We start from the raw sequence: 15115 nt of genomic DNA, 5'->3' as shown, positions 1-15115 counted from the left end.
AAATCCTCTATTTTGTTCTATCAATAACAGATTTAAAAATTAACTGTGTGAACTTTCAAAATTTGAAAATAGTTTGGAAATCTTTAAATTGTGAATAAAGATTAATCTCTGATAAAAGAGAAAATCAATGTTATAATTTACTTGTACTCTTTAAAACCAAAACAAAAACATTTTCTCATGCGTTATTGTTGCATAAAAGAACAAAAATTACAGTTTAAAGCAAAAATTACATGGTGAGCAAAAAAAAAAATTCCTTTAATTGAATTGAAAATAAAATCAGAAAATATTTTGTACAAGAAAAAAAATTTCATTAAAACGTCTAGTACTATTAAAATACCCCCCAGAAGCATAATACTATTAACAGTAACAAATGTACAAGGCCATTAAAATATTCCATGCCATTAAAAGCATTCATGCTATGAAATACGTGTTGTAGCATTAAAACTAGTAAAACATATTTTATTTTTCCTCCTCATAGTCATAGCTGAATTTCTCGTGTCCAGTGTAACAAAGTTTCTGTCCATGTATCAAACATTGAATCACCCATTCTGTAGACAGAAGGGGGCTGTTGTAGATTTCGGCTTGCTTCTTAATATGAGCACTGCACGTCTTGTCTGTAATCACAAATTCAACATCACGGCATTGGTCTGAAATGAAAAAAGGAGAAATTAAAAACTGAAAAGTAAAATAGCTTAATCTATTAAAACGTTTAAAGATATAATCGTGGATTTCTTAAAAGCTGATATATAAGACTTTCGTATTATTTAGATTATTTGGACAATTATTTTCATCTTGAATGTTATCAGCATAATGTTTCGGTTGATGTAAACTCCAACCTTCATCAGGCGTAAAAGTCACCAGGAAAAAAGAGGGTAGCTCTGCATTTTAAGGTTTCAAATGGGTATAATTTTTAACTTATTATGATTAAATTTTTAAGTAAATCCATCAACCAATTATAAGTTCTTAGAAACATAATATTTACGAAATTAAGAGGTTGCTGGTTTCAGTATGGTTAATCGTAGGTTTTTCATTTTTTAACCAATTGTATTTAAAAAATTTTTTTTTATAGAAATGCCCATTACTCTCAAAGGAAATAATCCCAAGCAGTCACTCCATTTTTTTTTAATAGTTGTCCCCCTTTACTATGTCTGTTTTTATTTCTTCTCACATCTAAACAACTTCAATTTTTTTCTTCTCTTTATTTTCTTCTCTTTTTTGCCTCCACCTTTTCTCTTCTTGCCACCCTCCTCTTATCTCCCATTAGTCAAAATGATGACAAATCAAAATGTTTAAAAAAAAACAAACACACACACACTCGATTAACCATACTGAAACAAGCAACCTCTTAAGTTTCATAAATATTATGTTTCTAAGAACTTACAATTGGTTGATGGATTTAATAAAAAATTTAATCATAATAAGTAAAAAATTATACTCCTAGGGTTCCCTGATAATTAAATTATTTTTATAATTTGTGTAAACTTACTTCCAACTAGATCCAAACATTCGAAACATAAAAATGCAGAGCTACTCTCTTTTTTTCTGCCAAAACATGGCGACTTTTTATACCTGACGAATGTCGGAGATTACATTATTGGTTTATTATATATAATACTCAAAATGAGAACAATTGTTCGATTAATCTAAATAACACAAGCATTCATACCTCATCTAAAAAATTCAGAACTATAAGACTTTCATTCATTATAATGTTTACATGTGTGTTGGCAACAGAAGTTGGAAATCAAAGTCAACAATTATTTGTATGAATTGTAAATTAGATGGGGTGAGTGTACAACTACGCTTACTTCAACGGAAAAAAATATGATATAAGCTATTGAGTAATGTTTATTTAAGAAAGCAGCTGTTTAAAAATATTTGTTGTTACAAATAAAGGGAAGTAACTATTCAAAGTTTACTTTCTTTTTTGCAAAAATGGCTGCCTGATGAAAAAAAACAAAAAAAAATATCTGGCCTGGATAAAGTAATTTCGAACAAGAAATGAATTGAATAACAATTTTGTTTCGTTTTTAACAACATGTTAATACAATCAACAAAATAAACTAATGAATCAAAAGCCAAATTTAATAAGATACATTTTTAGAGATTCACTGGTCATAATAAATCAACAATTTTTTTTTTACTTGTGTAAATAACAATACATTAGCTAAAAAATATTGTCAAATAATTGAATATAAATTGTTATTTTACCTATAGTCTGTGTGTGTAGGGGTACGCCACAATCATGTTGACAGACCAGTTCTCGCCAAATTACTGAAGGTAAGCAATATTGAGCCTGGTCAATATCAGATGGATGACCATTAGGCGCTGTCTGTACCTTCTAGGAAGGCTGGGTGTGGGATCAGCACTCTCACCCCCCAAAAAAGAACTCCTTGCTACAAAAGTATCTACAAAGTTGTAGATGGCCTATGCCCCTCCAGGGGCTCAATGCTACGGATGGATGGGTGTGTGTAGGGAGACACTGAGGGGGGAGAGAATGTGGATTCATACCTTTCTGATTGGTATTAATAAGTAAGGCCCACAATAGATTTGGATAGTATTTGAAGTTGGTATAGTCAATCCAAATAAGCCAGTCATACACCTACGAAAAATGGTTGTAGCAACATTTTTGGGGTTATTTGATACTGAAACAATTCACTGTAGACCATTAATTGAACAGAAGTTGCTATTTTATTGAGGGGGGGGTCATACCTTTCTAAATGCTATTACAATGTAATAGTTAAATACAATAGATCTTACTAGATTTGGACTGGGCTTAGTTGATTCCATAGTTCACATACATTACAGAATTTATGCCCTCCTCCTCCTCTTTCCCAGAGAAAGAGGAGGGGATAAAGAAGGAGAGAGATAGAGAAAGGAAGAAAGAAAAAGAGAGATAAAAAAAGGGAGAGAGGGGATTATAGAAAAAAGGAAGAGAGTGGAATCCGAAGGGACTGACCTCTAGTTTTTTTGAATTTCTTGACCACATTACATCCTGCAAGAACAAGTATTTCTGACCATGTGCTGACAAAATCTGGATCGGTTGAAAAGACCAGCACTTGAGTGTCAGCCAGAATTTGGGGTTTTAATTTACTGTAAAAATGAAAGAAAAATATTAAATAAAGAAAATGAAATAAAATCAAGTGATGAGGTGTGCATGCATTTTTCTTTCTGACCACTATTGAACATGAAGTAACAATGATGGGTAAATTTGCTGTTTCAGTTTTATGGCATTTCAACCTGCATCAAGTCTTTTCGTGCCAAAACTGTACATAATCTGTGTATGACTGTAAAAATGAAAAAATTTTTGAAAACGTCAAGTTTACAGGCCAGACTATTTTTTCAGAAAGGAGATATATCAATCAGATATGATCTGAATGAATGACAGTTGTTTATAATAGTCAACCACGTCAAAATATTCTGGGATCATTTTGGAAAGGTCAAACCCAAAAGAACTCGTCCTTGAGGTCTACAAAAACTAAACAATGTTCAAGTATTATGTATGAATGTCTCTTTCTCTCTCTTTCAATGAAGAAAGAGAGGAGAATTGAATTATAATTGTATTGATTTATACAGTTGAAGCGTTAGAGACACGCGCCGGATCGATTTTAAAATGCTTCTTCAGTGTTAAATAAAAGAATTATATTATAAAAAATGCTTTTGTTTGCTATTCATATAAGTGTTTTATCTGAAGCAACGGCACTTTTTTCAGCAAGTGGTCCCTGCTATCAACAACAATAAACTGCTGCCCATTATAACGGACCAAAAAGACCGGAGATGAGGCCCATCATCATATGTAGCCGACATCAAATCAACACCCAAGTCAACCCTATTAGATGAATTAGCAGCATTTGGCAAGTGCGATAGAAATAAATGGAAAAAATTCAATAATCTTTTTAAAAAATTTGTTGAAGTCAACATCTCCAACCCACACAGATCATATTCCAAAAGTCATGTAAAATAAAAAGGTACTTGTGCAGTTTACAGATTGGGCTTTTTTTATTATAGGATTTTCAAGTTAAATTCAATTTTTACAGTATCTTTTGTTCATTAAATTGTTAGGTGAGAATAAAGAATAATTAACAAAGCCCCCATCTCCATGTTAAGTATGACTTTCTAAATAATATTATTTCAACACGGTCCATAAACTGCACAGATACCACAAAAATCATGAAAATAAAAAAACGGAGCTTGTTAAAATAGTTGACAGATCGATTTTTTTTAAATATGTGGTTTTAAGCAAAAACAATATTACAAACTTATTGTCATGTCGAAAATAGTAATATATCCAAAAATTATGAAAATTCATCGAATAGAACAACTGATATTTTGTTTTCAATAAAAAAAGTCTATCGCTATAGACAACAAATATTACATGCCATGAACAAGTAATCTAAAATATCCGTTCCGAGTTATGTCCCCTCTTCAGTCTACTTTATAATGCCTAAGAAAAATGTAATTTTACCCAATTTTCCGTAAAAAATATTTTTAACTATAAATAACTTTCTACTCGATGATTTTTCATAATTTTTGGATATGTTACTATTTTCGACATGACAATTAAGTAAATAATATTGTTTTTGCTTAAAACGACATCTTTTAAAAAATTGATCTGTTGACAAGTACCCAAAAAACAATTGTTGGCTATCAATTGTTTCACTATATTTTCTCCATAACGAAAAAATAAATATTTATTCATGAAACTCACCATACAATGAGTGTTTTCTTTTTCTAATTGTCAGTATTTGAGATATAAATGCATCAAATTTTAAAAAATATGTTTGCCATGATCTTAAATTCCTCTGAATTTATTTATGAAAAGTCAAATTTACAATTAATTTTAGCGGTTCTTATTCAGAATTAGATTTAATAACAAAAAAAAAAAATATATATAGAAACAAATCTTTCATCCATCACGGAATAAAGATGTCAATGTTCCAAAACTCATGAAACTGATTAAGTAGTGTTTTTAATTATGAAAATCAAATGTTATTACGAAATGAGGCCCTATTTTTTATCTGCAATGTTTTATAAATAAGGGGGAGACAACTTCATTTGAACTACTAAGATCAAAACCAGTTTTGTAATGGATATAATTTACTCTTAAAATCGCTAAAATTCGTTAAAAAAAATTATTTTCTATATAAAAAAAAAACTACTTGATCAATTTACTTTTTTTACAAGTGATTTTTGGAATATGGTATCTTTGATCCATGACAAGTACATACATCATAAAGATTATTCTGTATTTTTGTTGTTTTCTTTTAAAAATTAAGTCCTATTCTAAATAAAAACTATTTTATCATCTTTAGCAAAATATAACTTAAATATTAAAAATAGAAATTACTGAACGTTTATCAACTTACCATTCAAGTAAACATCTCTTCTTAAGGCTGATTCCGGCTTGTAGCATGTATGCTTTGTAATCAGATATGGTTCCCTAAAAGAATGACGTAATATAACAATATACAAAAACAAAAACCAACATTTCTGATGTAATGAAAATGAGTACATCCAGGTCTTTCTTCCTCATAAGAATATGATTAGCTGGTTAAGTCATAAATATGGACTGGTAGAGCAGTTTGGGGGAAACATTGAAAGATATGCCGAAAGCCTTGTGCTTAAGGATATACCAGCCCCAACCACAAACACTCATAGATAAAAGGCGACTTCCTAGATAATTATTTGGATATGTAGCCAAGACCACTCAGCTTCTTCAAACAAATACATCATTTTCACAAGACTTATCACTATCTTAGTTTCCTTATGCCCCATATGTTTCATTTGCACATTAAATTTTTGAAATAATAGTTTCGTACTTGTACAGTTTAGTCAAAACATTCAAAAATGAAAATATCAAAAAAAGGTTATATTGTACGTATCCGTTTTGGACTGAAGATCTCCGAAAAAAAATTTCATTTAATTTGATCGAGTAGTTTTTTTTTACAGCGGAAAAACACGTTCTTATGAGAGCGCGTTGAAGGCAGCCAGCCATTATGAAATTTGCTGAACACGCTACAGGGAGATAACTCCATGTAAAGCGCCGATACGCCCTCCCCATCTTTAATTCTAGCTTTTTTTCCTAAAAATCGAACCTTTTGCTCTGTATCATAACAAATTTTTTTTTTTCGCTGTAAAAAAAAAAAAAAAACTACTTGATGAAATTAAAGGAAATTTTTTGGAGGGAAAACTTCATTCCATAATGGATACGTGCAATATAACCTTTTTTCAATATTTTCATTTTTTTAATGTCTTGACTAAACTGTACAAGTACCAATGGTTTTACTGTACTTGAGGGTAACATAAAGGCTCTATCAAAATGATGTAATGAATCTGAGTACATCCGGGTTCCTCCTTCAAAAAATATCATTGACTGATTAGACCATAAATACCGATTGATAGAGCAGTTCGGGAGAGATGTTGAAAGATATGTCGAAAGCCTCATGCTTAAGGATATACTAGCTACAACCACAAACATCCATACAGTAAGTCGACTTACTAAATTATTACTTGAATGCTGTAGCCAGTAACACTCATCTACTTCAAACAAATACATCCCTTTCGCAAGACATCAATTTCTCTATTATTTTTCTGAATTTTTCAGATGAGGATTGATAATTTGAATTATTTGAGTTATCTGAACTACTGCTTTCATCTTGAATATCATTTTCACAACATTTTGGTGGATATAACCTCTGACCTTCTTCAGGTGTCTTTTGTCAAACTCGGGAATCTGCATGGATTCCCGAGCTCAACAAGGTTGGAGGTTACATCAGCCATAACGTGAGAATAACACTCAAGATGAGAACAGTAGTCCAAATAATCCAACCTTTCTCTGGCTGCCCAGCATTTGTAGATCACTCCTCTTAGCATCATGGTTTGGTTACACCTGTTACATGTTGAGGGGAGGGGGGTAGTATAAGGCGTCGAGTCTTGAGCAAGAAATTGTATGACTGTGTAGTCATATGTACAAAATTGAAGATGCTTTTTTTTCAGTGTGTAAATCTTAATAAACAGAAATAGTTCACCTGCTGACAGGTGAGGATGACATAAAGATGTCTGAACTGACCATTTCAGTCTACACTCAACATTTATGAAGCGTTATGTTTTATCGTTATTTCCATGGCAAGTGCTCGTCTGAGCACCAATCTCTCGTCCCTCTCGCCAATCTTTCACGAGAAACACCCATCTGGCTGAAACTACTGTCAATAATTTTCCCCACTCTTTATCTGTGCCTAAATCCAAACGTAGATTCCATGAGCAGAGCTTCTTTCTCAGAAGTGCACGACTGACGACTGTGGAACTCTCTTCCGTTTGCCTGTTTCTCACCTGACTACAACTTGGATGTCTTCAAATCCAACATAAACAAATTCCTGACAAACTGCCCCCTTAAGTAAGACACTCTATCAAATCTCCAATACTAATGACTACTACAATACTATCTCATTGATTATTGTACACGCAATAACCCTTATCCCTGAGTGGCCTCCAGGCCTTGATAAGTGGTGACCCCCATGTAAAAAAAAAAAAAAAAAAAAGCGAAATGGAATAAAATATCTGAACTAATCATCTCATGGGGTCTGTAGCATTGAAGACGTACAGTTAACATGCAACTCAGCAAAATGGTGAGATGAACTCTGGCTGAGAATGCAACATACTTACCAAAACAGAATTTCCCTATATTAAAAAACAAAAATAATGAAAAATCTGTATGATATATGTACCTGTGACGAAACGAAAATATCATATTCCAAAAATTATGTAAATTGATCAAGTAGTTTTATTTTTATAAAAAAAAACGTTTCTAAGTGATTAATGGGAATTTTTAAGCATTACAACATAAATCTAATAAATATGAATTATCGTTGCGTTTACCCTCTTTCTTTTTGTAGATTTTTTTTCAAAATGGCGGGCATCACAATTATTCTTTGGATACTCATAAAATTTGAATTTCTTATTTAAAAATAATATTACTTGATCGATTTACATGATTTTTGGAAGATGATATTTTTTGTTTGAGATGGGATGAACAACTGTTTAAATTGCGGAGGAGTAGGAGGTGGAAACTTTTCTTTTTCACGACCTAGAAAATTTCCTTAGGAAAATTTTTCTGAAGACATTTTTTGTTCTCTTCCAATATTTATTCAAAAGTTGTCTGCTAGTTGCGTGCGCGCCACCTCGTTGTAATTCAGCGTGCCGTGTTGTGATTGGCTGATTGGCGTGTTACGTTAGATAACAGCTAAACCCAAGCTGTTGTTCAGCATAATCCGCCTGTTGGCATCATACTCCAGCCAAAACCGAGCGAACACTGAGATATGTCTAGTTCACAGTATGCACCAGTATCAAAAGCATTACTTACTGAAACATTTATTGAATTAATTCAAATTTTAAAACATTTACTATTGTACAAGACTTTATTTGATTGAATTGTGTTCTTGATTGCTCACTGGCGATAACGAACATGTGCAGTGAGTACACATTTGTTGAATGCATAAGCAGCTCTCATGTGTGTGTGTGAAAAGAATATGTGCTCCGTGTGTTTCCCATTTTTTTGTTTCGTTTTACTTCAGTCAAAGTTCTCAGAAATCAAGGGGCTCCCTTCTTATGACTAACACTTGATCTCTATATGAGATACCTAGATATTCGAATACTCCATTAAAGGTCTCCTTTACATCTCAAACACTGAGTTAGTAAAAAAGTTGATCTTTCTCTTCCCAATTGATCATTTTAATATGTTATAGTATACCTTTCTTGTGGTCTTCATTTTACTGAATTCCAAGACAAGAATTCATCTAGTCTGGTTGAGTATCCATCTTCGTGCTGTTACTTGAAATAACATCATTTGGAGAAGATTCACCATTCCTTGTAAAAACCAGTGTTGGTTAGCCATACAGAGAAAATCTTATTTAGGTGGCAAATACTATATGATTTTTAATATTTTGTCAGGATTTACTTGTAGGGAAAAGCACTCTTATGCCAGGTTGTCCTGACAAACCTGTGTACAGAGAGACCTTAGACTAAATACCTGAGGATAGTATCTAGTAGGTATCCAAATTCTCTTCAGTAGGCATTCAAGTTCTCTAATTTAAAATTCTCTCTCATGTTTATCGAAATGTTCCAGATAAACAAGTATGTGTCTCTTAGAATTCAAATTTTATTTAGCATGTATACTGGGGTTAGTATTACGTCAAGAAAGATTTTCTTACTTGTTTGCAGCAATCACGTATCCATAAATGTGAGACGCATGGAATTCCCGCTGCAAGGCCCTGAAGATATTTTATTGTTCGCTGGTAACTGCTAGAGATGACAAAACTCTTTGTTTTTTTGGTTATGAACTAATTAAAAAAAAAAAAAAAAAAAAGAAAAATTAATAAAACACGTATCAGACATTGTTCTTTTTCTTTACCATTGCTGGAACCAAACATCAAATTTAATTATCAAATATAAACATACAAACTTATACGGTACTGAATAAACAGAAATAATGGAAATACGGCGTAATTTTTATGATGGGTGCAAACTAGTAATAATAATCTGCCCACCCTGTTGACATGGTATTTCCTCTTCTTAGAATATCCTTCCTGGCTCTAAAACCCTTAGGTTAAGTGTAAAACAATCAACTCCTTGAAAATGGAAATGGAAGGGAGTGATCAAAAGTTTCCAATATCAGATGAGGCTATACAACCCTAACCCAGCCATCTGTGAATGTATAAAGGAGGATCATACGATGCAATCCTGCCTTGTCTGCCATCTACAGTCCAATCAGTGCAGCTTGAAAGATCGTGCTGAGCATAACAACAATTGTAACATGGTCATTACGTTTTAACATGGTCGTTACATTTACAACGTTGTGTATGAAAGACTCGCAAAAAAAATGACAAAAAAAAAAATTTTGACACAAGTTTTTTTTGTTGAAAGAAAAAACGTTCATTACCTGTCATTTCTACACCAAGTCACCCGACACATATTTTCCAAACCAGCGACAATGTGGTCACATTCCGACTTTTCCCCTAAGGATCAATTAACAGTCTGCAGCTATGTTCAGCTGCTATGTCTGTAATTTGTTCCACTGTATACAGTCGTTCAAAAATCTTGTTAAAAGTTTGGAGGATAAATGTATCCTGCATCTTGTTAAAAAGTTCCTGTCATGCCACCATGCGGTTAAAAAAGACTCTCCTTAAAAATCCTTCTCTCTCTGCTACGTGCTATTTTTCTTTCCTCTTCCTCTGATCCCATTGTGATGTCACACTTGCACCACAGCTTGGTCATTTGTATATGTGTCAGTGGCTTCATTACACAATACAAAGGACTGTACAAAAGTGAGAAGGAGGGAATTCTAAAGTTTATCAGTCTAGTATTGTTTCAAAGACACACAAAGAAGGAAACTAGTGACTTATCAAACTTAAATATTAAAGAAAGTAGAAAGTGAACCTTGGGTTTACTTTCGGCAGCCTCATAATTTTCATTCCCCTTATTTTATCCTTTAGTCTCCATACTTCATGATGTTTTTGACAAAGTGCCGTTAATTTATCAGATGACAAAAATGGAAATGAGTAAATTTTTTTTTTCTGATAAACAACCGGATATTTTTACCAGTTTTGTTGGTCCGAAGATATCTTTCAAATTTGATGCAGAGCTGATTTTCATTATTTTTACCAACTTTTCCCACTAGTTTTCGTATAATACATCACCATTCAAAGAAATTTATATGAAGAACAAAAAAGTGAAATCAATTTTGTCTATAATATGTGTATTGACAAAATCCAATTGTATCTCTGTATACATTTTTATGCAAAATATAAAAAAATTTACTTTTTCAAATTTGAACTTTGTTACTATGACTAAAAAATTCCAATTCTAATTTCCCGATGTCAATGGAGCCCAAAAAATAAGACTGAGGAATTGTTAGTTCTGAAATTATGTCCAGAAATCATTTCAACTAACTAATACAATAATTTCATCTCACAAGGCATTCCATAGTATCTTCCACAAACCCATTCTAAAACATGAGATAATCAAGAAATCATCAAGCATCTCCTGTTTTTGTGATAATCATATTTTGTTTTTATTAGCTCCTTACATCAAGTGGCTTCATGCATTGTCTGCAGTGATTTCCATAAAAAACATAATTAATTGATTTTAAGTTATTTTGAGGGGATAATTTCTGGACTTTTCAGCAGGATGTTAAGAGTCAATGTGATGAAAAAAACATAAAAAATATTTTCTAATCACCTTATCTGACCATGAGTCAAACACTGTCCCTCCACCGGCTTCTAGCTGAACTTGTAAATGATGTTTGTCAAAAGGAACTTCAGGTTCATCTGGAAATTAAAAAAAAACAATGACAAAAAAATTTCTTTGCAGAAAAAACATTTAATACTATTTTTCATTCCTCATTATCATTTCATATACAAATGTAAGAAAAGAAAACAACATATACTTTGCAAGCCAAGAATAAGCTTAACAATTATGGGTACTAATGCAGAATAAGAACCATGCTATTGTCAGAATTTTCTGGACAGTTTATATAAAACACAGAGTTGCTGAAATGTTGAGCCAATGAAATTACAGCAGTCAATGTCATTCAAGAAAACATTTATTTGTTATTATTGGTTTATTATATTTAACAAAAATATTATTGGTTTATTATATTTAAAAAAAAATATTATTAGGAAGAGGAAAGAAAAATAGCACGTAGCAGAGAGAGAAGGATTTTTAAGGAGAGTCTTTTTTAACCGCATGGTGGCATGACAGGAACTTTTTAACAAGATGCAGGATACATTTATCCTCCAAACTTTTAACAAGATTTTTGAACGACTGTATACAGTGGAACAAATTACAGACATAGCAGCTGAACATAGCTGCAGACTGTTAATACCTATTTTGAACAATTCATTGAATACATATTTGAAAAAATTATTATTGGTTTATTATATTTGAAAAAAATATTATTGGTTTATTATATTTAAAAAGATTACGTTGGTTTATTATATTTAAAAAAATTATTATTGGTTTATTATATTTAAAAAATATTATTGGTTTATTATATTTAAAAAAATTATTATTGGTTTATTATATTTAAAAAAAATTATTATTGGTTTATTATATTTAAAAAAATTACGTTGGTTTATTATATTTAAAAAAAATATTATTGGTTTATTATATTTAACAAAATTATTATTGGTTTATTATATTTTTTTAAAAATATTATTGGTTTATTATATTTAAAAAAATTAGATGCAAGTCTATAAATGGTCCACAAGTAATCTTTTTTACTATAAAAATCTGAAAAAATCTTTATAATGTATGTACTTGTCACTGCATGAAAATGTCATATTCCAAAAATCACATAAATCGATCAAGTAGTTTTTTTTTTATTTAAGAAAATCAAATATTATGAGACATTTTATCGAAGAAAAACTTCACGTCATCTTGTTTTTGAATGATACACTGCTAGCGACACCTATTGGGAATGTTTGGAATATAAGACCAGAAAGGGGCAGACAATCGACTTTCCACACTATAGAAAAAAAACTTGGAAAATTAAAACATTTATAAGTTTTTGAGGATGTTGAAAACGAAAATAACGTTTAAAATTCCAGCAAACGAGTAGTTTCCAAGATATGAAGAATTTTACGTAAATTGAGCACCCACAGGTCGACGCTCCTCCAACAAAAATTCAGTAAATGTGTATTTCAGCGGCGTAAATTCAAGTTTTACACTAGTGGTGGACATAAAGTGGGTGGTCATTATACGTTAAATTATTATAGAAAAGTGATCCCCCACTTTCTTTAAACTAACATTTCTTCACATCTTGGAAACTACTCATTTGCTGGAATTTTAAACGTTTTTTTTTTGTTTTCAACATCCTCAAAAACTTATGAATGTCCTAATTTTTCAAGTTACTTTCCACACTATAAAGATTTTTTTCAGATTTTTATAGTAAAAAAGATTACTTGTGGACCGTTTATAGACTTGCACCAAAAATTATTATTGGTTTATTATATTTAAAAAAATATTATTGGTTTATTATATTTAAAAATCATTATTGGTTTATTATATTTGAAAAATTATTATTGGTTTATTATATTTTTAAAAAATTTAAATATTTATCTTGATTTGAACAAAAAATAATAAAAATGAAAAATAATCGTATAAAAAAAAATCAAAAGTTTTTGTTCGCTATCAGATGTTTGAACGAACAACTGATATTTATTCAGAAAACATATCACACAATGATTTTTTTTTTTTAATTTTCTTAAAGTTTTGTAAAACTAGTTCAGTCTACTTTCTTTCTAACAACAAAAAGAATATTGTTTTCATTTTTCAATTAATTTTTTCATTGAATTATCTTCATAATAGCAGAAATAACATTTTTAGGTGTTACTATTGCATGATTCCTACCCTTATTTTCTGTTCATACCTCAATATGGGTAATTAACCCCCCCCTCCCCCCAAAAAAACAAATAAATGAGAAAAAAACAAATAATATAATATTCACCTTCCAAGTTGATTCAACCATTTTCACTTATAAAACATTAACCTTTTAAACGTGGAGAAGCATAACTAAACACACATATCCTCCCGAGATGTTATTACAAGAGTTTTATTCTAAAGTCATGCACAGTGAGGAAACAACACAATATCTTTTTCAACATGGTCTCCTGGTTAGGAAAATTCTTGCCGCAAGTGCGATGAGCCAGTAGATTCAAATGCAGGTGTGCACACCCAACAAATTGAAAGGACTTGGTTAGACAGCAAAATTGAGATTTTGAAGAAAATGCAAGGAGGTCCACAGCATCTACTCCAGTCGCACGTGGATGAACACTGCTGGCGTGTTTTGAAAGGAGGTCAAGACCATTTTGTAGCAATCTTAATTGACATTAAACAAGTTTTTTTGTTAATTAATATTTTTTACTAAATTAGTGAAAATTCAATTTTGGAATATTGACGACCGAAGTTAATTCTGATTGTTTAAAGTTTGTTTTATGGATTTTTCACCATGTTTTATAGAATAGAATAAAATAGTGTAAAGAAGTATGTTTTTTTTTTCTATCATCCTTCTATTATTAAAAAGTCTTTAAAGAACGTTCATACGAACCAGCATCCGAGTTATAAACAGTCGAACTTTCAGAAGAAAAATCGTGAATCATTTTCTTTTCCATCAGTTTTTGTTCTGCATTTTTTTCGGTATGCGTCAAAAGAAAGTTCATGCCTTTGAAAAGAGTCTTCTGCACAGGAATCGGTCCTTTTATGGCATCAAACAGTTCTATGAAAGAAAAGAAAACGCAATGTAAGATACAAAAAGTAGAAAGCAAGAATATCTCCAAATTATTCTGTTTTTGTTTTTTGTTATGCATCCATCGGTTTAACAATCTTCGGTTTAACAATCTTCTCAATTCAACTGTTAAAAAAGAATTTTTATGTTGACATTTCGCTATGAATGCAATATCAATATACTGGCCAAATTCATTTTGCTTCAGTCGAAGTTCTCAGAAATGAAGGCGCTCCCTTCCTCAAACTAACACTTGATCTCTATATGAGATACATAGATATTCGAATATTCCATTAAAGTTCTCCTTACACTAATTTAATAAAGAAGTTGACTTTCCTCCCCCTTCAATTGACCATTTAAATACATCTTGAGTGTTATTCTTGCAACGTTTTGGTTGATGTAACCTCCGACTTTCTCCAGGTGTATCTTGTTGAACACAAGGACTCATGGCGCAGTGGATAAAGTACTTGGAGATTGAAGGTTCAATCCTCAAAATAACAGTCAAGATGAAAACAGTAGTTTGAAGAATTGAAATAATACACATTTTTATATAAGCATTTTGTTTGGTTTGGATTGGTTTCATTGTTTTTTGGCATATCAACACTTTTGGGGTTACTTAATGCTGAAAAATAATACCTATTTTGAACAATTCATTGAATACAAGCTACTATTTTACCCATATATGAAAGGAAAATAAACACTACATTTATACAAGGTTGGTTTTAAAAGTAATAGTACTGAATGTTTTGCGTGATCTATGCGCGAAAGAGAGATAAGAACAACTACCTACAACAACTATCAACAATTTCTGTTACTCTCCATTTGTGCCTTAATTTAAGC

The 15115-nt window shown here is 31.3% G+C and overlaps 1 protein-coding gene across 6 annotated transcripts in view; it reads right to left on the bottom strand.

Annotated features, from left to right (window-relative positions):
- Positions 1-213: 213 nt before the first annotated feature.
- LOC145284860 (uncharacterized) overlaps positions 214-15115 on the bottom strand; it is a 172066-nt gene continuing 157164 nt past the window's right edge. For all 6 annotated transcript variants that reach the window (XM_080133860.1, XM_080133859.1, XM_080133861.1 and 3 more), the window contains 6 exons: positions 14102-14269; positions 11233-11321; positions 9207-9335; positions 5367-5440; positions 2960-3093; positions 214-647 (listed from right to left, as the gene is read on the bottom strand). In XM_080133860.1, coding sequence (XP_079989986.1) covers positions 460-647; positions 2960-3093; positions 5367-5440; positions 9207-9335; positions 11233-11321; positions 14102-14269 — 782 coding nt within the window. In that variant the 3' untranslated portion in view covers positions 214-459. The remainder of the gene's footprint in view (positions 648-2959; positions 3094-5366; positions 5441-9206; positions 9336-11232; positions 11322-14101; positions 14270-15115) is intronic.

The sequence above is a fragment of the Euprymna scolopes genome, chromosome 9 (genome assembly GCF_053919585.1).
Source record: "Euprymna scolopes isolate OS-2025 chromosome 9, ASM5391958v1, whole genome shotgun sequence".
Lineage (NCBI taxonomy): Eukaryota > Metazoa > Mollusca > Cephalopoda > Sepiida > Sepiolidae > Euprymna > Euprymna scolopes.
This window is presented reverse-complemented; position numbering and strand designations above follow the sequence as displayed.